Source organism: Neolamprologus multifasciatus, chromosome 18 (genome assembly GCF_963576455.1).
Source record: "Neolamprologus multifasciatus chromosome 18, fNeoMul1.2, whole genome shotgun sequence".
Classification (NCBI taxonomy): Eukaryota; Metazoa; Chordata; class Actinopteri; order Cichliformes; family Cichlidae; genus Neolamprologus; species Neolamprologus multifasciatus.
The window spans coordinates 21568973-21589452 of NC_140456.1; the positions used below are offsets into that span (position 1 = coordinate 21568973).

The window sequence follows — 20480 nt, forward strand, 5'->3', positions numbered from 1 at the left end:
GATAACTAGCAGGAAAAAAAGACATAACATTTAATACAATCACATATTTATTTCAACAAATTATAAAATGTGACAGAAAAACAGTGATGCAAAAAACTTGACAGTAGTATAAACTAAAGTCGAAGCAAAGCTCTAGCCTTTTACTGATCATGAGCATTACTGCAGCTGAACAAACTTTATTTAACACAGAAATAAAAGCACAAATATTTAATGTACTAACAGGAAATAAAGCCGCTAATTAAGATTCTCTGTGACAGCAGTCCTACTAGCTGTGTTGATCTTGGACAGCAGGGGGCGTAGCTTTACCAACTTATATAAATCTGGGACTCCCCACCATTTGACCCTAGAACAGAAGAAGCTTCTCGGATGAGAGGTGAAACGTCTTCAAGCAACTTAAAGAACCTTCACAGACTTATAGTGGTCAGAAAGCTCAAAGGTGGAGTACATCAAGTTCAACAAAAGATGTTGTTGGGTGGTAACATGATGTGAAAAATTTCACTGATCCTATGCTGTGTCAGAATTACTCAGCACATTACAGCCAAGTGTTGGATCAGTGGTGTCTGACATGCTTTCAGAAATCAGTATATTTTCCTTGACTTCGTATCTTCACAGATGGGTGAACGAAAACACTTCATATGTCCCACAAAAACTTGTTAGCCAGAAGGACGGAGTCAAAGACAGGCCTGATTAAATCTGCGGGGGTCTAGTCGGTCCTACTGACACAATCCGGCCTAATGTGACCAGATCCCAACAAAGTGGGTCAGTGAGTGTTTGGGACATGTTACTGATGGTGAGAGGTGGTTTGAAATTTTCATACATTTAGACATCAAACATGTGAAGACGTTTTTAATCTTCCTCTGAGCTGCCATTAATGTTAGAGATATTTTTGGTCTTTGTAAAAGTGTGGACTCCACTTTACTGTTGCAATAAAAGGCTGACAGTTTAGCTTAGTTCAAGAAATCATCAAATCAAAGTCAAACGTCATAAACGTCATACTTTAAGTTATAAGCGGCATGGATGTGAGTCTTGAGTCACCCCTGTTTTCCTTATATTCGCTATTTCTTAATGACATGACTTTCAGACACTGTTCATCTGCTGTAGTTTCTGACTCCTGTCATGTCTTCCCTGCAAACTGCAAACCACACTGAGATGTACAAGCTAAAAAGCTGTTGGATGATGTCATTCATTTAACCCCCTCTGGCCCCGGCTGCATACTTCTCCTTCTCATCACTGTCATACATTCCTGCTGTGAGTGCCACAGGATAGGAGGCTATAAATAAGGGAACTTGTTTTTTTTTTAATGGCAAATACTTTCAAACACTCGAGAGTACAAAGACATCACAAACTGACACATATTCTGTCTAGCAAAAGATAGAGGTTATTGAGGGAAAAAAAAATACTTAATCTGTTAAAACTTCACTTTTAGAATCAGAGAAAGATGATAAAAAAGAGAGAGGACTGGAGTATATGTGGACTAATATATATCTATATACATATATATACATATATAGAAAGAGATAGATATAGATAAAATCAGATAGTGGATTTTAAAGTTGTGTGTGTTTCTATGTGTTTCAATTCTATTCTATTTCTTGGACCGCTTCCTCCTCAGCCTCCACTTCTTCAGCTCTGGAAACATCCATCTCATCGTTCTCCTTTTTGTCTGATTTCTGCTTTTTGATGACCTGGAGAGACGATACACAATCCATGTTACTGTTCCTACACTTCTCAGCTACTACTCAGTTTCATACATGCTTTTATTTACTCTGATGTACCTTATAGTAGAAATGAAGGGCAATGTTCTCCAAAAGCAGAACCAGAGGCAGGAGAACATATCTCAGGATTGGAGTTCTTGAATCTGTGGAAAGAGATCAGTCATCATCACTTACCACAGAACAAACTGTCATATAATTTATTTTGTTTTAAAGACACTGAAACAAATCTTGTGAAAAATCTCCTCATAAATCATGTTAACATCAATAGATTATAAAACAATGGGCTCCCAGTGAATGAAAAAACCCTCTCCACGAGATGGAGGTGTGTCCTCAACACAATATTACCCAGTTATGGTTTAGGAGGCGTGGCTCCATCTGACAAATATGGTGTGTACAACAGCCACTAATGAACTACCTACAGTTAGGTTTAGAAAGCTTTATATTTGTGTTATTTTAAGTGTGTAGCCACACTTACATGATGTAAATGTGAGACTCAAAGTGATTTTGAAGGATTCAACAAAAGTATTTAATGTGCTGTGAAGAAATTAACATTTTATAGCCACAATTTTCAGGCACTTAACAGGTGTGGGTTATTTCTTTGTTTAACTTTTTTCATAACATATGGCATCATTAAACTTGATTAAAACCACATACTTACAAAAAATGTTTAAATATTCCAAGTATTTTTTAAATCCTTTTTCTGTGTCATCGAAAACCTTCCAACAGGATGCAGTCAAACTATCACTGCCATGATCAGTAGATGCTACTGACTGTGTGTAGATGGAAGAACCATTAGCAGATGCGTAAAGACTGACAGGACTGAACTGAAAGTGTGCCATTTATTTTGGCTAATAACAAGCATTAGCAAAACAAAGGCCAAAAAGAGAAACTGAAACCCTTAACATGGAAAACACACTAGGGCAAGATAAAGACCTGCTCTGTCCTATGGAAAAAGAAGACGACAACTTTATACAGTACAGACACACACGGGCAATCAGGGAAGCAGAGACAGCCGGGGAGAACAAGACACAGCTGAATTAAATCACAGAAAACTAAACAATGGAAGCAAAACTAAAAGCAAAGCACAAGGAACACTAGCTCTCAAAATAAAACACGAAGTGCAATGTGGAAAACAAATGTGGAATAAATTAAATGTGGAAAACAGACACATGAATGAATGAGCAGAGAACACTGAGCGAGGAATTAAACTTTAAAGCAACGAGGAACTGAAAACAAGACTAAATAGACTAAGAACAAGTGCAAATGCTAAACAAGACTTGAAAGTTTAAAAAACTCAAAACATTACATAAACTGACCCATGACACTCACAGCAAACAGAAAGTTCTGTTGTCTGCTTAACTTACATATAACGGAGACATAAATCGGCATCGTCTCAGGAGAAGTGAATGTTCCTTCTGTCAGAGTTGTCTCATACACACAGCTGTAGCGGCCCTCGTGTTCAAAGTCAGCTACAGGGAAACTAAAGGAGGCTGAGCTGTTGACAGATGCTTTGGTGTGTTTCATGCGTTTCATGTTGGAGCCAGAGTAGATGAGATTGAAAACTCCTCCTGAATAGCGATCATTGTTTGAGCAGGTGAAGATGATGCTGTAGCCCTTCATGATTTCTCTACCTTCAGGAACGTTAGCAAGTCCTCCATCTGGAAATGTCACAGAGATCCTGGACTGCTGCAGCAACACTGTAAACAAAAGAAACAACAAATAAAGAAGCTCTATTGAAAAAGAGGCATCACCTGGTGGCTGAAAAAACTCTGTCACTCTTTTAATGCGTGTCATGTGTGAATATGATCCAGATCTTTTTAACTGACTGAAAACATTTAATCCATCATTAAACAAACAAGACAGCTCAGGATTGTTGAGGTGCTAGAATCATTTATCCCTCAAGAATAGGACAACATTTCTCTCCCAAAAGTCCAGCAATTCTTTGGTGCCCAGACATTTCAGATTAATTCAGTTTTTATAGATATTGAGAATTCAAAACACCTCAAGGCGCTTTATATTATAAGATAAAGACTGTACAGCGTTAAAGAGAAACCGCACCCTATGAATTAGCACTTGGCAACATTGGGAAAGAAAGGCTCCCTTTTAACAGGAAGAAACCTTTGGCCAAACCAAGGATTTAGATTTTAGATTTAACAGGGAGTCAATGAAGAAATGCCAACATGGGAGAAATATGTGTTCTCTTTCTCTCAGTCTCTCGCAGCTGTATTTTGGATTAACTGAAGGCTTTTCTGGGAGTTTTTAGGGCAGGATGAATATGAAAATCTTTATTCACATGGCGTTTATTTTAATTTATTGATTGCAGTGAACACTGACATGAAATTAAGTTGGGTTTCTGCAATTTTAGACATAATTGGGAAGTGACTATTAAGTGTTGTCATTGATTGATGAACTGCTGAAATTAAGACTTCTTATCTTAATGGATGTTATATTTTCATGCTAATAACCTGTAGTGGGCGTCACAAGTAAACACAGTATTTTCCTATCACTGTAATATAAGCAGTAGTACATTTTATTACCAGTAACAGAGACGGTGACAGAGTCACTTGTGGAGATGCTGGAGTCGTATGAATATTCACACTGGTACAATCCATCCTTGTCAAAATCTACTTTGAGGATCTTGAATGTAGCAGAGTTGGTAGTTGATGGTTTTGTCTGACTGAATGAGCCTGAAATCTGCTTCAGAGTAAATTCTCCTTGTAGAAGCTGTTGGCTTTGAGGTGATATTGAACAAGTGATGCTGACATCGCTTCTCCACTTAACTTTACCAGCAGGACTCGTGAAGATTCTGGGCTTTGGGAGGATCACTGAGGAAACAGCAGTCATGGAGAGACGATTCAATTAAAAATGGCAAAAATTTACTTTATATATTAATAATTGTCATGGAAATTTCAAATAAACCCGCAAACATCTCGGTGAGCATGATTTCAAGTGAGCTTAATAACATATTGCAATATGAAGAGACTCTGGTCAAACACCTAAGCAGTCTCTGACAATGGCTGCCATCCTCACATCTTATATACCCACACTGACAAAGACTCTATGTAACTCTTACATGTTACACATGTGTGTTAGAGCATAAGGCCCATTTACGGTGCACATGCATACAACTGGTGAAAATGTGATTCTACCATTACTAAAGTGATATGGTTAAACTATGTGATCAATACAAAAAGAAAGAAATCTCCCACCACATAACAGTATTTAAATATTATTGATATTTAATGATAAATATTTAAAAAATAATTTCTCACCTGAGCAGACAACACCAGCATCCTCACCGTGTGTACAGTCATGTGTCCCAAATCCTCTGTGCTGATACTGAGTCAGAGATCTCTCACTTCCTGAACAGTCCACATCATCAAGCCAGATGGATCCACTTCCCTCACCAAAGCGGGCTGATACAGCAGCACTCTGTGCCGTTCCACAGCCGAGCTCTCTGCAAACCACCTCAGCATCATTTATGTCCCAGTTATCATCACAGACTGTTCCCCAAGTGTTGTTGTAAAAGATTTCGACTCTTCCAGAGCACAAAGTGCTTCCAGATAATCTGACTGGCACACCTGGGAACAGTGAGGATAATAAACAATAAGACAAAACATTTTGATGGACTGAATGTTATTCAGTGTGTAATTGGTTCATGAGTGCAATCATTTGCAAACTTTACATCACTGAGCTGCTCAATGATCATAAAAAACAAACAAAAGAACAGTCCTACAGTCCTATTTATATACTTTATGTTAAGTTCACATTTCAGTGTTGAATGTTATTATAGGACGCTTCAATCATATTAAATCGGTTTCTTTTGACAGTTCTCACTCATCACTTTATTTGTCAGGCTGTGAATAATTAATATTGAATGATAACAAACAAGTCAAGCTAATAATTTTTCATAAATGCTGGAGTCGTAAATAATATTAATGACATAATATTAAAGACAAAACCAAGAGGTAATGAAATAAATAGTAAAAAATTGTATTGACCTTTATTATTAATTTACTTTTGATTAGTAAAGTTTCTTACCTGAACAGACAACACCAGCATCCTTGCTGTGTGTACAGTCATGTTTCCCAAATCCTCTGTGCTGACACTGAGTCAGAGATCTCTCACTTCCTGAACAGTCCACATCATTAAGCCAGATCGATCCTCTTCCTTCACCAAAGTGAGCGGACTTAGTGGCTTTCAGTGCTGTTCCACAGTTTAACTCTCTGCAGACCACCTCAGCATCATTTAACTCCCAGCTATCATCACAGACTGTTCCCCAAGTGTTGTTGTAAAAGATTTCAACTCTTCCAGAGCAACGAGTGGACCCAGTTAATCTGATGCGTGCACCTGAACTCAGAGTACATGCATTTAATATTTTAATTGAACATTATTGTGAGACTCATTTCTGTACATTAAATAAGTTTCATTCATCTCACGTTCACTCAGACTCACAGTGCACAAATACATGGCAATAACTACACACAGACCCACATTTATGTCTTTTAATTACTGGCAGTTTAAAAAGATGATGGAAAACATATTTCTCTGTAGATTACAGCTACATTCATAGCAGAACATTTTCAGGGGTGTAATTTCCAGGAGGTTATGACCCCCCCCCCCCCCCCCCCCCCCAATAAAATTATGAATTATCTTGCATAAATAGGCTGTTCATATTCTTTACTCATTTCAAGTATTAGTATTATTTGTATTAGTATTATTGAACATTTTATTACTGAAAAATGCAGGATGTGCAGGATGGTTACTTTATGAGTGATCACCCTGAATTTTAGGACAAAATAGACAGAGAAGCAAAGCTACTGTGAGTTAATGATAAATCTGTTGATGATGAGAGATGTACCTGAACAGATGACACCAGCATCTTTATGGTGTGTGCAGCCATTTTTCTCAGACCCTCTGTGCTGACACTGGATTATAGACCTTTCACTTCCTGAACAGGCCACACCATCAAGCCAGATTGGTCCACTTCCTTCACCAAAATGAGCCTCTTTAGGAGGTGCTAGTGCTGTGCCACAGTCTAAGTGCCTACAGACCACCTCAGCATCATTCAAGTCCCAGCCGTCATCACAGACTGTTCCCCATCTTTTTTGATTGTAGATTTCAACTCTTCTAGAGCAACGACCTGACTGAGGCCCAGATAATCTGATTCCTAAACACAAAACACAGAAAACATATATTTTTATTATGATTGTAAGGCGTTCTCCTATTTAATGAAGGAAATGGTTTCAAAATCTTCCAACAAGTGAGCCTTTATTAACTGTTGCAAAAATCCAAAAGACAACAGGACTACACACACACACACACTGGGGATGGGATGCAGGCTGGTACTGAAGAATGCAAAGGTTGCATTCAAAAAGTACCCCCTATCTCTTCTTCCTAACCTCTTTTCCTTGTCTGCCATGTTGAACAACACACAGAAAATGGACTGCAAAATGTTCTTCTTACTTCACCATAATGTGTTCTAACCTTGTTTTTTTCTTCCATACAGGTCATTCAAACAAGGAACAGTCTGTGAAAACAACATTTGGGGCTAGATTTGCTAACATCTGCAGCAGCCTTCACGCAAACTTCAATTAATGTCAATTAAAACGTCTCTGACACACAACTTACAACAAATTACACAGATCCTAATGCCAAATTACTGGATCACAGACAGCAGCAGCTATTTTAACTTTTTTGGATGATTTTGTTTAGAAGTCTCAAACATGTGAAGCTCATTCAAACAGATATATTTCTCTCTGGTTTACAGCTGGATTGGATTATTTTGAATTGAACACAGTGCGTGATTTAAAAAGAGTCTCACCTGAACAGATGACACCAGCATCCTCACCATGTCCACAGGAGTGTGTCCCAAATCCTCTGTGCTGACACTCAGTTAGAGAACTTTCACTTCCTGAACAGGACACTTCATCAAGCCAGATTTGTCCTGTTCCTTCACCAAAGTGAGCTGACTGAGTGGCATTCAGTGCCGGTCCACAGCCTAAATGTCTGCAGACCACCTCAGCATCTTCTGTGTTCCATCCATGGTCACAGACTGTTCCCCATATTTTATTGTGATAGATTTCAACTCTTCCAGAGCACTGAGTAGACTGATGTCCAGCTAATCTGATTCCTTATCAGAAAACACAGAAAATATATATTTAGTTCTAAATATAATGTTTTAATGATAGCAACATCTGTGTCAAATATATTTTTCAAATACAAGTCAGTAATTTGAAGTTAAACAAGCGGGTAAAAAAGATAATAACCAGACAATAGTCAGGAAGCAGGTTGGTAGCATGCAGAGAAGCGAATCGAGGAGGAGATAAACAAACATGGAGACAAGACCTACTTCACACCAGAAGGAATAATGACAAAACAGAGATAAGATTAGGACAGAATGGACACAAAAGGGAACTGATATCATCTGAGGAACTAGAAATATGGATAACAAAATGGCAAAATCTAAAGGAGAAAACAAAAATAACAATCCAAAAACACAACATGGAAGACAAGTTACACTTCAAGAACATATGAGCTCAAACAGTCAATCAGACCGAGGGAAAAAACAGGAAGTAAAACCTAAACGTAACCTTCAATGTAAAACAGGAAGTAAAAAAACATGATGCCTTTGTGTAGATATTTCACTCATTTGAAGCACAATCGAACACACAGTTGATGATGCAAAAAATAGCACAGCTTACATATTTCTCTGTATTACAGGTGCATGAATCAAAAAGAGTCTCACCTGAACAGATGACAGCAGCATCCTCACCATGTCCACAGGAGTGTGTCCCAAATCCTCTGTGCTGACAATCAGCTAGAGAACTTTCACTTCCTGAACAGGACACTTCATTCAGCCAGATGTCTCCTGTTCCTTCACCAAAATGAGCTGACTGAGTGGCTTTCAGTGCCGATCCACAGTCTAACTGCCTGCAGACCACCTCAGCATCATTTAGGTCCCAGCCAGGATGACAGACTGTTCCCCATGTTTTTTGACGGTAGATTTCAACTCTTCCAGAGCACTGAGTGGACCCAGAACCAGCTAATCTGATGGGCACACCTAGATGCAGAAAACACAAAGAATCTATATTTTAAACAGAGAATAAAGTACGTTTTGAATGTTTTCAGTTGTTGATTATGGTAACTATTTCAATATGTTCATGAAGTTTTGATGACATGAATTTTTTTTCACACAGTAAAGACACAAATGACAAAATCCCCACAGTGGTGTTTGGGCAAGGCCACCGACAGGTTTAAATTGATGAATAATGGACAGATTCCTGTTTGGATTACAGGTGCATTGATAGTAGAACATGTTATTACTCAGTACTGCACAGTTCATACGGTTACTGTATGAACTCGGGTCCTCTGCTTACCGTGAAGTTCAGGATAAAGCATAATGACAAAAAACACTTCTAGGTGGTAAAAAGAATAAGACAGGAAGTTTATTCTTTTGGACAGTCCTAAATGTATCTTACCTGAACAGATGACACCAGCGTCCTTTTGGTGAGTACAGTCATGAGTCCCAAATCCTTCGTGCTGACACTCAGTTAGAGAACTTTCACTTCCTGAACAGGTCACATCATCAAGCCAGATTTGTCCTGTTCCTTCACCAAAATGAGCTGATTGAGTGGCATCCAATGCTGATCCACACTCTAACTGTCTGCAGACCACCTCGGCATCATTTAGGTCCCAGCCATCATCACAGACTGTTCCCCATCTGTTGTTGTGATAGATTTCAACTCGTCCAGAGCAGCGAGTTGACTGAGGCCCAGTTAATCTGATTTCTAAACACAAAACAAATAACTAATTATAATTGAAAAGTTTTATTCTATTTAATAAAGGCAGCTATTTCAACATCTGTGGCAGATACATCCACCAATATCCACTAATTTGAAGTTTAAAAAATGACAATAACTACAAACAGTCCAGTGAGTATCTAAATGAAGAACATGAGAACACGTTACACTGAGAGAACATGGGATCTCAGACACAAAATCAAATCAAGGGGAAGACATATGAATGTTTTAAAATTTGAGAGCCCGTAGAATAAAAAAGTGAGAAAATGTAGAAAAACTTTAACTTGTATTTTAAAATTTTGTAAATTGTAAAAAAAAAATTTACACACTAGTCTTTTCAATTCACACTTACAGAAAAATATTCACAAACCTGCAGAATGATATTTATATAAATATACTTTGAGTTGCAAACTTGTAATTCAAATTTTACTCATCCAGAGATCCATCTTCCACTTATCCAGGGCCGGGTCACGGGGGCAGCAGCCTAAGCATTCCCAGGCCAGTCAAGAGATATAATCTCCCCAGCATGTCGTGGGTCTGCCCCAGGATCTCCTCACCTAGTGGGACATGCCTGGAACCACTCACCCAGGAAGCATCCTTGTCAGATGCCCAAACCACCTCAACTGGCTCCTTTCGATGTGGAGGAGCAGTGGCTCTACTATGAGCCCCTCCAGGATGGCTTAACTTCTAGCCCTAAGGGAAAGGAGGCACCGTTCTTTTGCTGATGCCAGCAGCTTCAAGACAAAATTTCTTCTTCAAGACAAAATTTGTTTCTCCACTTGACTTAGTAGATCAGATGGTGGCTGTGAAACTGCCCACAGCACTAGGGATGAATCCCACTAAACAAGAGGTTTAGCGGACTGCCTCGTAGAGATTCTGGCAAACTATCAGGCAACTCAGGAGGAGAAAGTGGTGCTCTACCTGCACTGTGTATAGTGTGGGTGGAGTGCTGCTGACTTCGACTGAGAACATTGTCAGGCGGTGGTAGGAATACGTCGAGTCCCTCTTTAATCCCGCTGGCACGTCTTCCGTAGAGGAAGCAGTGTCTGGGGACGAGGGGAATGACTCGTCTATCTCAGGGGCGAGGTCACTGAGGTATTTAAACAAATAGTTGGTGGCAGAGCCCCTGAGGTGGATAAGGTTCACCTTGAGTTCCTGAAGGCTCTGGATATTGTAGGGCTGTCTTGGCTGACACGTCTCTCCAATGTTACATGGAGATCAGGGGTGGTACCTTTGGATTGCCAGACCGAGGCGGTGCTTCCCATCTTTAAGAAGGGGGACCAGAGGGTATTCCAACTATAGGGGGATCACACCTCTCAGCCTTCCTGGGAAGGTCAATGCCAGAGTGGTGGAAAAGAGAGCCGATCCATTAGTCGAACCTTGGATATAGGAGGAACAATGCGGTTTTCGTCCTGTTCATGGAACACTGGAGCAGCTCTTTATCCTTTTACTTAAACCAAAAACACAAAACTCTGGGTCGCAGACCCAGTACCGTGACACCATGGTCCTCGGCTGAAAAGGGTGAGGACCAAAGGGGTGAAGTGCCCATTGGAGTTCCTGCCCCAAGTGGAGAAGTTTAAGTATGTCGGGGTCTTGTTCACGAGTGACTGGAGAAGGGAGCGGGAGATTGACAGATGGATTGGTGCTGCAGCAGCAGTGATGCAGACACTGTACCAGTCCGCCATGGTGAAGAGAGAGCTGAGTGTAAAAGCGACCGAAAGAACAAGATTGCGTATACAAGTGGCAGAAATGAGCTTCCTAGGAAGGGGGTCTGTGCTCTGACAGAGTAAGAAGTTAAGCCATCCAGGAGGGGCTCAGAGTAGAGCCGTTGGTCCTCCACATCGAAAGGAGATAGTTAAGGTGGTTCGACTCAGCAGAAGATGGATGGATGGAATGAGGTTTAGACATCCATTGTGCCATCATGACCCTTTCATTAAAAGACAGACTGCTATTCCCAAGTTCAGAGCCCCTAGAATATTAGTAGCCCTCAGTCACAACAGACTGATGCTGCTCCAAATTATCAGTTTGCGAGCTAATATGTGCAAAGGACAGGACCCTAACCCACCCTGTCTGTTGATGTTCGCCACCACAGAGATGGATGATAATATAAACTAGACTAAACTCAGCTATGGCAAACTAATAATACTAGTAGAACCTTAACGATCAAAATACAAAATAACTCAGCATGCTGGGTCACAGACCCAGCACCATTACACACGTGTGCGAGAGTTAACCAGATCCAGTCACACAACAGCTTTTCTAAAAAATATATTTTAAAAAAGGTTTACAAAATAATAATTAACAGACATATTTCTCTCTAGATTACAGCTGCATGAACAAATTGTTACTGAATACTGTTCATGATCCAAAAAGTGTCTCACCTGAACAGATGACACCAGCATCCTGATAATGTCCACAGTCGTGTGAACCAAATCCTCTGTGCGGACAATCAGTTAGGGAACTTTCACTTCCTGAGCAGGACACACCAGCCAGCCAGATTTCTCCTGTTCCTTTACCAAAGTGAGCTGATCGAGGTGCATTCAGTGCTGGTCCACAGTCTAACTGTCTGCAGACCACCTCAGCATCATTTAGGTCCCAGCCATCATCACAGACTGTTACCCATCTGTTGTTGTTATAGATTTCCACTCTTCCAGAGCAAAGATTTGCCCCAGAATTATCAGGATCAATTAATCTTATCTGAGCATCTAAAAAAAGAAAGAACAGATTATGAGAACAGATGTGTTTTAGTTTTTAAATACTTAAAATCAAGAAGCAAAAGGTAAACGAGCTAAAACTTAGTTATTCTGATCCTCCAAACATACATTTCTGAGTAAATCCATTAACAATTCAAATAAGGAAATGCAGTGAGGCAACAGGAAAAAAAAGTTTTTCTGTTTTAAAAAAATCATCAACCTGATATTATGGCAAAATGTGTAAAACGCTGGTCCGTTTCACGCTTTGCTTCACCAAAGCATGAAATGGACACTCATGCAGAAGTTGCAGTTGCACACGGAGATGTTTTATTTCAAACAGTGGCAGTCCTAGCCTGTTTGGTGCCCTGGGTGAACACTCCCTCTGGTTTTAATTTTGAACTCCAGTATGAACACAAATCCCCCAACTCGAGGATCACCACAACATAACCTAATAGACCTACACCTTAGTTTGCAGATTCACTTTGTCTAGGGTTTATTTCTGGGATTTCACACAACCCAGGATTCAAATAATGAATACATAATGGGCTTGGATTTACATCATTATGAATGAGATATGCTCTATTTGGAAGCAGGGCCCTCCCCTTGTGTTGTGTGTGAGACTTTAAATCATCAAACTGTAAATTATAAATTTTAAATTGTTATTGATCCCTTTACCCCTGGTCCTGAAGTGTATATTTATTTTCTTACTCTTCTTATATTTATTGTTTGTTTACTTGCACTGCTGTAACTGGAGACTCGTCGTGTCGTCTCTCTATATACTGGACTGTAGCGAAGATGACAATAAAGTTTACTTTGACTTCAGCAGCGAGCAGGCGCACGGAGGGCTCTCGCGCTCACTTTTCGGGTATAGAATTTCGAAAAACCATCGGTGCAAATTATAAGTCTGTATCATGATGTCTGGTGTTTTTGTGTTTGTTGATTGGTTTTTATTTTGTTTTATTTTGTGAGTTGGTTATTAGATGTGGTCCTGCCAGCCTGAGAATCCCCCGCTGCCCCGTCTCTCCTCCCTGAGCCGCAATCAGCAGGCGCACCTAGCAAACGGAGGGCGCCCCTACTCCCAGCAAATGGGCGATCGGTGCCTATGCCATTCCCAATATGCGCTGGCATAACGTCGGGGCAGCATGAGTAGGGGAGACCGGGGATAGTTGTAACATTTTTGACATTTCTGTCTGTAAATTAGAGCTCTTTTAAGGTAGTGGATTCAAAATGTAATGCAAAGTATTTACATGTCTCGGCTATTAAATAGTGCAGCTATTTTCTCTGCAGCACAATTACCCATTGCACGGTATGGTCTCAAACACAAAGAGTGAAATGTTACAATTAACCCCATAGTCTGGGTTAGTTGTAACATATCCTGGGGTGAAATGTAACACAATGAAATAAGGGTACTAACAAAACATTAACATGTAATCTTTGTTTATTCAACACATGAAAGCACTTAGAGCCATTTATGTAGCTATGTGTGTGTGTGACAGAATGCAGAAATCTAGCTTTTGAACATATGCCAACCCCCAAAAAAGACAAATTATGGAATTTTCTGCAACTGAATATTTCATTAATTTTGGTTGGTCTTCCTTGAGTTTGGCCTCATTGGCTCAGTGGGCATTATAACCTACAACTCTTGCACCAATGAACATAACAATGAAGCTGAAAAAATGTAGTTGTTCACCAGCATCGCAATTCCATTACTTTTTATCATGGCTTACCTTGGTGTGGTTTGCAAAGTGCTTCAGAAAGATGAGGAAATCTGTTTCTTGCACCCATCCTGATTTATTTCCACTACCAATACTTCCTACTGGTCCATCTCTGACACAGTGGTCTGCATAACGTATGTGTGGGAACACAAACAGTGGAGGAATTGTGCTGCCAATGGTATTAACCGCATATACAAAGGCGTCCAGTGAACCTCTCTCTGCTGATGTCGTTGCCCCAACTTGTTTAATATAAGTTAAAGTAATAGTGCGGTAACTTGTAACATCTGCATTATTGTTACAACTAACCCAGACTGTTGCTGTTACAACTGACCCAGACTCCTATAGCCATGAACTAGCTAACATTACAGCCAACGGCTAAAACATTAGCACTAAAGACCTACACAGAATATATCCCTGTAGACATACAAATAACATAATTTAGGTTTGATGAGTATAACTGCAAAGCAGATAATGCTATTAGAAATTGAAATAAAGTAGAAAAACTTACTTTTTGGTATACAAATTACTTTTTTTCATGTTAAATTGTCTGTGTTTGACCAAATGTGCTGATTTTTCACATGTGATAGCAGAAATGAATTGGGCATGCACAGGATGAGTCACATCATTTGAAACTTAGCCCTGATTGGAGATATTGGAAGCGTTACAACTGACCCACGTTACAACTATCCCCGGTCTCCCCTACGAGCAATTTATTTTTTTTGGCCGATGCCCGTGATGCCGCCCCCCACCACGATGCCGCCCCGGGCAACCGCCCGTCTCGCCCGTATCAAAAACGCTACTGATTTCAAACCAACATGAAAATAATCACGGAAAGTGTCTAAGCAGACATTATGGAGACAATTACATGTATATACATATTAGCTAATCATTTTTGGCAAATAAGGACCCTGAAATGTACTTTTACTGTTTTTTTTTTGCTCAATGCCAACCTCTTGACTTTTAATATATTATCGCCCCCTGCTGGTAATGCAACTTCTGCACCAGCGTGTCTATTACACGTTGTGATACTGAGTTGAAATAACAATCTTAAAAAAATAAAATAAAAAAATGTCACTTTACATCATATTTTTTTATTTTCGTTTCCCATTAAAATATTGAATAGTCATTTGTTTATAAATAAATAACCAACTTTTTAAAAGTATTCATTGTTTACTTACCTGGATGATTGAGCATGCATCAAGACATATTCATTGTTTTCTAAAATAGTTTACAGTCTTTCATAATTAACTAATCTGCTTTTGAGACATGCTCAGAATTATTCAATAAAATTTATGAGTATTGAGACTTTTGAGTAAAACCAATTTGTGATTCAGTTCAGTTCGTAAGTCAGTGTCTTCCCTGAGTCCAGCAGGAAGGGAACGTAAAATTCAGGCAAAGATATGAGAGTACTGTGGGGCAACCTCCATAACAGAAAACTTGAGCCAATCTGGAATTGACAAAGAGTGCATGTCTGATACCCAGGAATATACTCCATATCAAAGTACCATTTTCTATATCACAAAGGGGAAAAAATGATAGACAATGGATAATTTAAACAAACAAGCAAAAAGATTTGAATAATGCTGGTTCATGCTGGTGTATTCAGCTACAATCCTGTTTATTTCCTGTGCTTCTCGCAATATATTTTCATTGCTGTTAAAATAGAGTTCTTAATGTAGGCCAGTACTGTTTCTGTCTAGTTGCTAGTAGACTTTTCTCAACCTCAATCAGGGATTTTAATAGAAGCACAAGACTTTTTAGACATTAGTCATTGTGTTAATATACTTTATAAATTACCAGTATAACACTGTTAAGGTCACATACAGATAAGACTGACAATGCTTGATGTTGATAATGTTCCCACATACATGTAATGAAAAATCCTAAACCGGCATATTACTTTGTAGATGGGAAAGACTAAATGTTAACCATGAGCTACTGTTTTGCTGACAGTGCAGGAAAAGTAAAAAACAAACAAACAAAACAAAACAAAACAAAACAAAAGGAGGCTGTTTATAGTAAACCAATGTTTACTCTCGGATAAGCACTAAGGAAACATGGAGACTCTAAGGCTACGTCCACACTAGCCTGGATAGATTTGAAAATTTTTGTCTCAAAATGCCCCGCGTCCACACTAGCGTTTTTAGTTGTTTTCAAAGAACCTGAACCACTAAAATGGTTGAAAACGCTGACGTTGCAGTTCCGCGCATGCGTGAAACGCAAGACGACTCGACTACCAAAAATGTGAGCGAACAAAACAACTGCTGTCCGATGCCATCCGCCATCTTGGTTTAAGTTGTTACATGACTGCATCATATGACCTACATGCGTCATTGTTTTCAAAAGTCTGCGTTTTTGAGTGTCCACACTGCAACGGGACAGCTCCGTTTTGAAATGTATGCGTTTTTGAGAGCGTTTTCAAAATGCTGTATTTTTCCTTGGGGAAAACGCTGTGTCAGTGTGGACGGGAGGCCAAAATGGAGAGAAAACAATGCATTTTCAAATGAAAACGCATTACTGTGGACATAGCCTAAAACTGGTGTTGCAAAAAAAACCCCAAAACAAAACAAAACAAAAAATCCAAATTGAACAAAAAAACAATATTTAATTTCCAGTGAGGGAAAAAAAACCCATTCACAATCAGAGCAGCAGGGATAACAGTACACACATGAAATCTGCAAAACAATTTTCTAAAACTCACGTTTATTAGCTTATTACTACACCACGCTAGCACAAAAACTGTCAACTATTAGGACATTAAACCAGCTCTTCACTCTGTGATGTTGAAAGGAGAGTAGGCTTCTTAACAAAATGAATGACTGAGGTGATATTTCTACCTTTTTCATTTTTAAGCTACCTGCACAATAGTTAGTGTTTAGTACACAAGCTTCTTTGGATTCCCTGAACCCATATAGACCTGTTTCTCTTTCTATCAGCATATTCAATTATGACCTGCTGGTGTCAAGGGGTGTTTTGAAACAGAGAGTTAAGCATGTCAAAGATTTTCAAACATTAGATTTGTTTTTCTGCGAAAACCATAAAAACCTTTTGAAACTTTCCAGGCCACACAAAAATGACCAAGTTACTAGTTTTACAAAATATTATTTTATTAAATTAAATATGGATTAAAGGTACAATATTGATTATTTTGTAAAAAGACCCACCCCCCCCACCCCGTAAATTTCAGTTATTTTACAATACTGTTCATGGGACAGCTGTAAGAATATTGCAGTTCATTTATTAATGTTTTTGCCATGCAAATGTACCATCATCAGACGTTGGATTGATCTGCGTATGTTTGCTCTTTAAGTTCTTTAATGAAATCACAAGTTTCAATCCTGAGTCACATTTTAACAGTGGTGAGATTAAACCTCTTGCCTACATTTCTGTGAACTTATCTTTCATTTTAAGATCAGTTAAAGGCTTCAGGCGATGGAGGTGTTCAATCTTAACCTCAGTTTTTACCTTCTTCAGAATATCTGATGTTCTGATATAAGTAATCTGGTGCCCTTGAGATAATTATTTCTTTTACACCTTTAGTTTTTAGTTTTGCATTATATTAAAGTTAAAAATTATGTGGAAAATCAGCTGATAGATTCTGAAACGACAATTTATTCTTTTAGAAGTCTGTATATATCGTTCCTGCAAGATTTACTTTGGGGGCCAGCAATCTAGTTTTATTTTAGAAGTTTAAAGACATCTTTCTTTGTAGAATATGAATTCTGCAGACTGCAATTGTATCTATTCCTTAAATAACTTATGCGTTTGCTTTCTCTGCTTGTAAGCAAAAATATTTTATTTGTATCAGAAAAAGGTTCATATGTTATTATCAAAAGCAGTGTTGGGAAGGTTACTTTTAAAATGTATTCCATTACAGAATACATGCGCTAAAATGTATTCTGTAACGTATTCCGTTACGTTACTCAATGAGAGTAACGTATTCTGAATACTTTGGATTACTTAACATATTATCATGCATTTTACAACTACATGAATGTACTATTGCTGTGTGATTTATTACTATTACTGAAGGTCCGCGGCTCCGAACCTAGTAAAGGGACCTCTGACTAATACGGTTCGTGTGGAGCCGAAAAATAGCTTTACTTTGTTGTCTGGGTCAACTCTGCTTGCGAGAGACAGAGAGAGGTGTTGAAAGGTTGCTCCAACAGAACTTATTGTTTCGGAGGAAAACACGAACAAAGCGTACAGTCGAGTTTTAATAGCTTACTTACAACTGGGCTCTTCAGGCACTCTTCTTGGCTGCAGTGGTTATTATTATATTTACATGCTTCCAGCTCCCGTTTTTGCTGGATGACAACTCATACTTTTCGACTCTCCTTTTTCTCCCACCTCGCGCTCACAGACACATAACGGGTATGGCAGTCCATTCTCCCTGCAGCACGGACTACACCGCCCATGAGGCTACATTCTTTAGAGCTATACCTGTAGCATTCTGCCTATTAGCTTAGCACAACAACAACAACAAAAAGGCGCTCTCTCACCCAGGAAACATGCAGAGCAAGAGCATCACCCTGTAACCATGGCGACCGCAACGCTGCCGCCTGGAACAACAGCACATAGCTGTCAAACAAAACCCAAACAGTCCTGACCCGCCACAATATGAAACAGGAAAGTACCCGTGTAATCCATTTATTTCAACAAAGTAACTGTATTCGAAATACCACCTTTTTAAACGGTAACTGTAACGGAATACAGTTACTCATATTTTGTATTTTAAATACGTAATGGCGGTACATGTATTCCATTACTCCCCAACACTGATCAAAAGTAATTTTAAAATATTCACTGGGCAGGTTTATGTGGGTTTATATTCTCAACCTTCCTTTAACTGTTACAGTAAAGGAAAAAAAAATAGGTGAACAACAACCAGATGCTCATTTCAGGCACAGAAATGCTGAAAATTAGAGAAATAGAATAGAACAGAATAAATCTAATCAAAATAATTATACGTACAAAAAGCACTACATTTATCATAATCGCAGAATTATATATGTTGAACTGACCAATCAGATCATGGATATAACATTTTACAAAATGGGTGTAAAGGCATGAATCTGTGTTTTATTATGAAAAAGGTACATGCATGACTGACCTGCAGCAGCTGAAGATCCAGACAGATGAAAGACTGTAGAAAAAAATATATAACTCATTATGTGGGAAAAAAGTGAGCACTGATTTAGAGTCTCTATTTGTATACCAGTTTAAGAATATCTGAAAAATATGAAATGCATCTCACTGATGGCCAAGTAGAAGAAATTTCTCCATTGTCTCCACATGGCTGAGACACAGAAGCTGTGTAAAATGAGTCATCAGTGACAGAAACTTAAGTTAATATATTTGGTCCATGCAAAAGCTTCACATTATATTTTTTCCCTTCTTAAACCTCAATTTTAGATTAAAAAAAAAAAGCATCTGTAATGTTGCTTTTGGTGCAGATTATTTTATTTAACAGTAAATATAATCATTTTAGATTTGTTCTGTAATTAACAGCAACTTTGAGCTGTGTCATATGACCTTTTATTTAAACAAGCACAAAGCAAATCAAAGAAAAAAGTATCATTTGGTGTCTGCATGAAATGATGTGATGTTCATAAACTGTTCTTTTATGTCTAGAATTGAGAAATTTTTCAAATAATTTTTTTTTTTACACAGCAGGTAACTTGTTGTAAACATACAACTTGTCTATATGGTATATTGTTTTTAAAGGCTTTTAATTTGCATGAACATGACACAAGTAGTTAACAGCTGACGTTTAATTTTATGGTCATCCAGATGTAATAAAAATAAATTGCTACTCTTACCAGTTCTGTAATCCACAGCAGTTAGAAAGTGAAGAGTATTGCTTGCTGGGAAGAGTATTGCTTGCTAGTTGCAGTTCTCTGGAGACGTCTGAAGGCTGAAGTCTCAAGCAGATGTGATGTCGTATGCTGAGAAACCACAGTTATGCAAATTAAGACACTGGGTTGATATTACAAAATAACCACAGGAACCTCAGTGTTTTCTGACATTTTCTCACACTGAAAACACTTCAAATTGCACCATGAAACTCTCAATCTCCAAGTCCCTTAGGACTATACTGTTACTATACTGTCCTTTCAATGAAACAGGGAAATATATTTTCCCCAACAACATTTTCACATATAAGACATCTGAATACAAGCTACAAAAAAAGTTTCTTGGATCACTGTGAAACTTACACAGCAAACATAGTGGATAAGTCCAGATGTACACATAAAATAATAAGCAGAAATATGCACAGCTTTCCAAGTTTAAGTTTACAAAAAAATTGTTTTCATGCATGCATGAAACACATCAGCAGTGTTGCAACATTTGGTCAGTGGTTTTAGACACTTTTTTTTCTTTTTTAAGCTGTCATCAAAAAGTACCACTGAGGCTGGAACAAACTGTGAGTGGTTAAAAACTCTCAGGTTGGCGTGTGAAGTGTTTAGTTTCTCTTCATGTGCAGTACCCACAAAATATGTCTCTTTATCTCTGCTGATGTAACTTCTGCTGTGAATCTTTTTTATTTCATTG

The 20480-nt window shown here is 38.6% G+C and overlaps 1 protein-coding gene across 1 annotated transcript; it reads right to left on the bottom strand.

Moving 5' to 3' along the window:
* Nucleotides 1-883: 883 nt before the first annotated feature.
* LOC146497857 (scavenger receptor cysteine-rich domain-containing protein DMBT1-like) lies at nt 884-20094 on the bottom strand. The gene is made up of 14 exons (XM_085139378.1): nt 19748-20094; nt 19183-19238; nt 19039-19071; nt 11899-12222; nt 9197-9505; nt 8464-8778; nt 7540-7848; nt 6577-6885; nt 5757-6065; nt 4988-5296; nt 4253-4540; nt 3080-3412; nt 1776-1858; nt 884-1685 (listed from the first exon to the last, which is right to left on the bottom strand). Exons 2-14 carry the CDS (start codon nt 19220-19222, stop codon nt 1581-1583), a joined length of 3066 nt encoding a protein of 1021 aa, XP_084995504.1. The 5' UTR covers nt 19223-19238; nt 19748-20094; the 3' UTR covers nt 884-1580.
* Nucleotides 20095-20480: the final 386 nt, after the last annotated feature.

Coding starts and splice junctions, on each gene's coding strand:
- LOC146497857 (XM_085139378.1), bottom strand. CDS start 19,222: ATGTGGAGACAATGGAGAAATTTCTTCTACTTGGCCATCA. Junction 9,506..11,898: donor TGCTGGTGTCATCTGTTCAG/GTGAGACACTTT, acceptor TTTTGTGTTTAG/AAATCAGATTAACTGGGCCT. Junction 6,066..6,576: donor TGCTGGTGTCATCTGTTCAG/GTACATCTCTCA, acceptor CTCTGAGTTCAG/GTGCACGCATCAGATTAACT.